At 44.6% G+C, this 7,957-nt stretch overlaps 1 protein-coding gene across 1 annotated transcript; it reads left to right on the top strand.

Moving 5' to 3' along the window:
• Window positions 1-239: 239 nt before the first annotated feature.
• Window positions 240-7,304, top strand: ctu1 (cytosolic thiouridylase subunit 1 homolog (S. pombe)). Its single transcript, XM_048243527.1, has 3 exons — window positions 240-469; window positions 3,682-4,197; window positions 5,614-7,304. The coding sequence occupies exons 2-3, from the start codon at window positions 3,702-3,704 to the stop codon at window positions 6,147-6,149; spliced, it is 1,032 nt and encodes a 343-aa protein (XP_048099484.1). The 5' UTR covers window positions 240-469; window positions 3,682-3,701; the 3' UTR covers window positions 6,150-7,304.
• Window positions 7,305-7,957: the final 653 nt, after the last annotated feature.

Below are 7,957 nucleotides of genomic sequence, written 5' to 3' on the forward strand. Positions count from 1 at the left end.
ATTCAGTCAGAGGGGATGATGAGGTTGGAAATACTGATGGAGGTTAGAAATATATTGTTAAGTATTAGAAGCCTAGTTTATTGGCAGAAGCCTCTGTTGGGTTCCAGCACATATTGGAGGCAGATGGATTAGCAACAAAGGCAGTAAAAAAATGGTTTCTGCAACACTCTACACACTCCTGTACAGTAGGGGGCGGTATGCAACAATTGAACGGTGCAATCTGCCAATAAACTAAAGAAGTAATGTCATCATGGATGCGTGACAACGTGTACACACAGTGAATTTATATGCGGGATATTTTTGAAGACATGATCCATGAAGTCCACAAGTACATTTCATTACCTTCTGTTTTCTGAGCTGCCGGCTTTTAAATGTCACTAGTTAATCAACGGTTGGTGAATACAACTGTCACACAACGGTTGTAACATTAGCTAAACGGATCACGTTTTGTTGAACTGTTTACCTGCTGGTAAGTTTGCGAGATTGCCAGAGTATCTTTAACGTTAATTGCCAGGCTTTGTAAACACAGAGATGAAGCCATGTGTAACGCAAGAGTTTTTTTTAGTTGTATATCAGTTACAAGACTAGACCAAACTAGGCTATATTTAGCTAACTCAGCATTTAGCTAACGTCATCCCATTTACAGACAAACTTAAGTCGTTGCACGGAAGTTACGAAGTAACTAAGCCAAAGTAACATATAGTAGCCTACTAATGTTGTTTCATTTGTCATGGACAAAAACAGATCTAATAGAAGTTGGCCCTATTGGCTCAATGTAAAGTTATGTGTGGTTTAACGTTACCATGTGTCGAATTGGAGTAACATCTGCAAGCAAAAAGGGAACTAACTGCTTGTGATGTATGACATGTTTATCACTGGTATCATGCATGGACTGTGAATGGGTTTGTTGTCTTTGGTAGCACGCAATCAGGCAACGTAGCCTATTTCTTCTAGTTTGAGATTTACGGCTACCATTGACCGACATTCATTCAAAAACTGTTTCGAAAATGTGGATTTTGATAGCAACCATTTCACTTCAGAAAAAAAACTCGATTTTTGTACAAGATACATACAGTAAGAATAACATAAATTCGTCAGAGCAATGTGGAGAATTTTCATGAAAACAGCTCCTATGACAAGAGGTTTGAGTGTTGTTGCATTTACCGTCGTATAGACATTCAATATTTAATGGCCACCAGATGACGCCATTGCATTAGATTTTGGGCATAAATAGGCCCGAAGTGCAGTGAAATGGCGCCATCTGTTGGTCATGAAATATTTAAACTGTAACTGCCTTACTGCTTGTTTTATTTAGACGGGTCATTCCACGTCAATTCAACCAGGGCCCACGCACTTAGGTCTCAAAAAATTCTGAAATAATTACCAGGTGTACCTATGTTACCCAGGAGACACACTGTAAAATGACTCTTATGTAAGATCAATACTTTCCAAGATACAGCCAGTTTTACAGGGGGAGGGGGGTGTCGATTTAGTTCGGCCTCTTTTTTTTTGTCAAAGTTCACAAGCCCACAGCGCAAGAACTAAACCATGTAGAAGGCTCAAATTTTGCATGCTGGTACATAAATAGGAATAGTGTGTAGCAAAATCGTCACATTTGGTCTGGATAATCCTGCATGGTCATAGCTGCCCCTCAAAGTTGATACAAATTTTATTGGAGTTTTTGGCTGGGCTCTGTTTAAGCCTTCAGAAGACATATTTGTACTTAACATAGGCTCTTGATTTATTTTCCTTACTGGGTCTTCTGAAGGCTTAAACAGAGCCCAGCCAAAAACTCCAATAAAATTTGTATCAACTTTGAGGGACAGCTATGACCATGCAGGATTATCCAGACCAAACATGACGATTTTGCTACATAGTATTAAAGACATAGTATTAGTATAAACATTAGTAAAGACATAGTATTTGGTGTATATAGTATGTAGCAAATACTATGTCTTTACTAATGTTTATACTAATACTATGCCCGCCCTGGTTGAACTGACGTGGAATGACCCAGACATTTAGGCAGCTAGCGGATGGTGAGGTTCTCGCGAGAGCACAATTTGAATTTGCTCAGCGAGACACTCTGGCAATCAGTAATGATGCTCATTACCCATGCTGTTGGTGCAGAGCTGCACCAATCACATCGGTGTATCTGATATGTGGGCCAGAGGCAAGCTTAACCCTTAAAGGTGTAGGTTTTTGAACATTCTAAGTTCCGCAACAATTGAAGGTTCTAAAATTCTATGTTGAATTCAATGAACCCAGATATTCTTTAGAACGTTCATTTCTCAACATTCCGTGTGACGGTACTCCTTTAAGGGTTAACAGATAACAACAGTGCTGCAATGTCGAAGTCCGGAATCAGTAAACATTGCAAGATGGCTATGAATGAATACCAGTTGTTTAAAATGGCTTTGGCCGCTACAATGAACGAGTTAGACTTGCGTTCTTCTCTACCGGGTTTTTAGATTACATTACATTCAACTTTTTTGTCATTGTGCAAAGTACAAGTACAGAGACAACGAAATGCAGTTTGTGGGGGCTGGGGGATGTTCGCCTCCTTGTTGTCCCTGTCAAGGCTGCCATGGTCGTGGACACCTCAACAGGCACAGGCAAGGAGGCATCAGGCAGGGGCGGGGCAGGGGGTAATGGGGGCTTAGTTTGTTGGATGTCACTGGGATGCAGAGCTAGAGTTTAGTAGGGTGACAGCCGCAGGAAAGAAGCTTCTTCTGAACCTGCTGGTTCAGATGCGGAGAGAGACCTGTAACGCCTCCCAGAGGGGAGTGGGGTGAACAGTCTGTGGTTGGGGTGAGAACAGTCTTTGATGATGCTGCGCGCCTTACGCAAGCATCGCTTGCCCTGGATGGCCTCGATGGAGGGGAGTGAGGAACCGGTGAAGTGTTGGGCAGTTTTCACCACCCTTTGCAGTGCTTTCCGGTCATGGGCAGAGCAGTTGCCATACCAAACTGTGACAGTTTTTTTACCGACCGGATACAGCAAGAGTCTAATCTACCAGTTAGCTCCGCTGGTAGCTAAGCGTATGGGGCTTAGCGAAAACCCACGGGATACGTTACCCCGTGTATTGTTCTGATTGGTCGTAGAGTTATCCAATTGTGTGCAGTGATATTTTCAAATGCATGCTTTGTGCCGCCCCTCAAGTTGGGCCATTTTCATTACTCATAGCCAGACCCTAAATCTTTCTAGATTTGGGTCTGGATTTCCAGGCTATAGTAGGCCTAGGCTACTTTCCCTTTCTAGAGTGCGCATTCATTACATGAAAGATGCTTTATGCCAAAACAGCGATCAAACATTATCAAATGTATCATTATATGTGTTGTCACAAACACTTTCTCCTATTAGAAAATGTAAAAATCAACCTAAGTAAAGACTATGTTAACCACTACACTACCACTGTACCGCTCACATAATTTCTCCACATAAATTTCCATTATTCTTGCTGTAAATATCTTGTTTAAAAATATAGTTTATTATTAAAGTGAAATGGTTGCTGTCATATCAGCGGCATTAGTTTGAACACATGTTCGAAGTATGTTTTTATTTGATGAATGGAGGTCAATGGCCATAAATCACAGACTAGCGGTGACCAAGGAACATTTTACCGGATTGTGTAATGCCAATCCCAGAAGGTCCGTAACACCGTATTTGGTTGTCTTGTAGGAACTATCTGTTAAGCCACTATGCCAGTGTTCTGCAGCAGCTGTGAAAACAGGAGAGCGGTGCTGAAACGTCCAAAAACCGGGCACTCTGTCTGCAAAGAATGCTTCTTCTGGGCATTCGAAGAGGAGGTGCATCACACCATCGTATCTGCGCGTCTTTTTAACCGCGGTGAGACGGTGGGCATCGGAGCGTCGGGCGGAAAGGACTCCACTGTCCTGGCCCACGTGATGAAGGTTCTTAACGAGCGCTACGACTACGGACTCAACCTCCTCCTGCTGTCTGTGGACGAGGGCATCACGGGCTACCGCGACGATTCTTTGGAGACGGTGAAGAGGAATCAGCAGCAGTATGACCTGCCGCTGAAGATCGTGTCCTACGAGGAGCTCTATGGCTGGACCATGGACGCCATCGTCAAGCAGGTGGGACTCAAAAACAACTGCACGTTCTGCGGAGTGTTCAGGCGGCAGGCCCTGGACAGGGGAGCCATGATGTTGAAGGTGGACAAGATCTGCACAGGTACGAGACCACACAGCACCTGGGGGATTCCAAGTAGATGGTTAGTGACAAACCTGGGTAAGTTAACTCGGAGTGAGTGGTAAACCTCCTATAACAATAACCCTATGGCATTGTTTTGTTAGGAGATTAAAGCAATACAGCTCCTCTATTAGGAGGTTTACCACTTACTCTGAGTTAACTTACCCGGAGTTTAACTTGTCACTAAACCACATACTTGTACTAAACTTCTGAGAGTTTAACTTGTCACTAAACACCCCCACCCCCCTTCTCTTTACTAGTTTAAAGGAAAACTCCGGCCATGCTGCAGAGTTGCTGTAGCCAAGAGCTAGAACAGCAAGGCAGCTACAGTGCCACACTCTGGGGGCATCTTTAAAATAATGCCCCCAGAGTGTAGCACTGAGCTGCCTGGTTGCTCTAGCTGTTGGCTGCAGCAATTGGAGCTAGGTAGTTCCGATCGTTTTTTCCCCCCGTACAGGCAGCACTCAGTGACTCGGAAATCTATGTGGAAAAATTGGCAGTTAAGCTTTCCTTTAACCTCTGAGACATGCATACCCCTTTCTTCTCACTCAGGCAACTTCTGCTTCCTAATCCTTCTTGAAGACTGTTTTACTTTCCCATTGCCTACACCTGAAGTGATCAGCATGTAGTCTCCCACATGCACCTAAAATGCATGACTGGGATGCCTGCTGCTTAGTTTTGCTACAGCTTAGCATAGGTTAGATTGACTGGGTTGTTAAATGGAGGCACCGGATAGGTTTGTGTATTGAATTCTGGCGATTTTTTTCACATAGATCTCTGTTGCTCGAGGTCACCGAGTACTGTCAGTACAAAAAAAAACAAAGACAATTGGTTCTACCTAGCTCGAGTTGCTGCCGCCAACAGCTAGAGCTACCAGGCAGCTACAGTGCTATACTTTGGGATCATGAACATGCCCCCCAGAGTGTAGCGCTGTAGCTGCCTGGCAGCTGGAAGTGTCCTTTAAGTAGTGGCAGTCTTGGGAGCAGATCGGGGTCAAGTTTTGCACTACATTGGAGCCATGGATTCAGTTGCTGTCGTGTGTAATATATTGTGCAATTTCTAGGGCTGTAACGATATGCGATTCGAAACCGAAATCGCGACACTCATATCCACGAACCTGTGTCGGGGTGTGACAAGGCAGAACCGTACTGACACACCCTTTCCAATGTTTCACGCAGTGCTTTGCAGCTTGCGCGGCCGCATAAGCAACACACATCTCCCGCTTTACTTACGGGTAGCCTACATTGTCCAAAGATAAATAAATAAATCATAATTTCATACCTCTCGTTGCTTTGGCACCCGCCTGAATAAGGTGAATAGGCGAACTGGTGTCTTGATTAGTATTCTTGTGCTGTGATGATATGCGTTTTTTTTTTTCCACCCCTGCTCTCCCGTTAGGTCACAACGCGGACGATGTGGCCGAGACGGTTCTGATGAATGTGCTGCGCGGCGACATTGCCCGTCTGCGCCGCTGCACGGCCATCAGCACGGCGAGCGAGGGCGACGGTGTGATCCCGCGCTGCAAGCCGCTCAAGTACGCCTACGAGAAAGAGATCGTGCTCTACGCCTACTTCAAGAAGCTGGACTACTTCTCCACCGAGTGCATCTACTCGCCCAACGCCTACCGCGGCCACGCCCGCACCTTCCTCAAGGACCTCGAGGCGGTGCGGCCGAGCGCCATCATGGACGTCGTCCACTCGGGCGAGCACCTGTCGGTGCGCGAAGACGTGCGCATGCCCGTGCAAGGCACCTGTGCCCGCTGCGGGTACATCTCCAGCCAGGCGCTCTGCAAGGCCTGCGTGCTGCTGGAGGGACTCAACCGAGGCCTGCCGCGCCTCGGCATCGGCAAGCATCACCGGCTCCACGGCAAGATCCTGGCGCAGGAGCCGCTCACTGAGCGGGAGGAACGCAAGCTGCGAGCCGTGGATTTCTGACAGGGAGGGGACGAGGCCTGAACTAAGTACAGGCTCAAACTCCAAGCCCTGCTCGTCATCCAGCCACTGGCACAGGAAACCAAGTCTATCATTTGGTCTAAACCTCACATTGTTAACCGAGCATGACATTCAAGACCTGGCAGACACTTGTGTAAAACCACACTCATTTAAGGAGCTCGTACACTGCTCCAACAAACGCCAACATACTCCAACAGTTGTGTCAGTGTGGGCCGGTCGTCTGTGTTTGTTGGCGTTTGTTGGATGGAGTCGTTAAGAGTTTGACATGACAGTTGGTTTTATGAACAAAAGACTACCAACTGACAATTTTCAACAGCTGCCAACTTTAGAATGTTGGAGTTTGTTGGTATTTGTTGGAGCAGTGTGCAAGGCTAACCCATACTGTATGTCAGTCGTTTTGGAGTAGGCCTTGCTATTGCTGGTGTGAAACAGGTGAAGTTTATTCAAAGGGAAACTGGTTCAGGTGAAACATCTGCTAATATGAAGTGTTGGCTTTAAGGAGACATTAGGACCACCAGGTCATATTTTTTTTTTTCCATATCATAATGATTATCTTCAGAGATGTTTATTATTTAGGGTTTCGTTGTTTTATGTACGACACATGGTCTGTTAGTCTTCCCCATTTCTGAAGCATTTTTACTATGCACTAAACATGTGCTTGAGAAACCTGATTGTGTTTTCACTGATTTTATTTAATTGTTCCCTTTCCACATCTCAATAATCCCAGACCCCTAGTGTTCATCGTCATTATCACACCTACCTCTTCCCTGATGATTGGTTTGGTCTGTGGTTTCATGTTGTTCTCAGGAACTGGACTCCATGCATTAACTCCACCATGACCTCCTCACGGACAGCATAATAGTCCCGCTCCATCAGGAAAGGGTCCAGTATTTTGTCAACTGGTTTTCAAAGTATGTGGTTTAGTGACAAACCTTGGCAAGTTAACTCTGAGTAAGAGGTAAACCATTTAAACCATGAGAGCCCCAGGGCTTTGTTTTGCCAGGAGAGTGCCATAGGGATCACTCTCCTGTGTGTGTGTGAGGGAGTGGGCTTGTGTGTGTGTGTGTGTGTGAGGGAGTGTGTCCTGCCACTTGTGTTCATTTGGCATATCCCAATAAACTCTTATTAAACCATTTACTACTGGCTCTGTTTAGTTTGGAAATCGAGCCATATGACTCCTGTATTGGGAGGTTTCCCACTTCATGTAGTTCTTTTATCTTAAATTAAAGGGATATCAATTTGCTAAAAAAATGTTCCTTTTCTATAAAACGTTGGCCTGTTTCATGTTGTTAATTTGGCTTGTGTAGAACAGAAAATTGGTTGCTACAGAAATGTGATGTCACACTTTAGTACTCTATACACACAACCGACACATCCGGGAACTTTGTATGTGCTGCACGTATTGAAAATGTTCAGCAAGTAATGTCAACTATACTGCTCAAAAAAATTAAGGGAACACTTCAATCATACACTGGATCGGTGTCAATCAATCATACACAAACTCGGACACTGTTTGGTTCTGAGCACAAGTAAAACTTTTGAGGCAAGTGTTTTATTTTGCAAGAACTGTCAGACATTCTGTGAATGAAGAAAAGGGTGGAAAGTTTCAAAAAATGTGTTTTAACAATTGTGGAAAACTAAGTGTCCCCTTAATTTTTTTGAGCAGTATTTAATAGTTGTAGGCCTACTTTAGTTCAGTTCAGTTCATTTTTTATTTGTCATTGTTACAGGATAACAACGAAATGTTATTAGAGCACAAACAGACAGGCATATAGTTTGAGGTTGTTCAT

The sequence above is a fragment of the Alosa alosa genome, chromosome 5, assembly GCF_017589495.1.
Source record: "Alosa alosa isolate M-15738 ecotype Scorff River chromosome 5, AALO_Geno_1.1, whole genome shotgun sequence".
NCBI classification, from domain to species: domain Eukaryota; kingdom Metazoa; phylum Chordata; class Actinopteri; order Clupeiformes; family Clupeidae; genus Alosa; species Alosa alosa.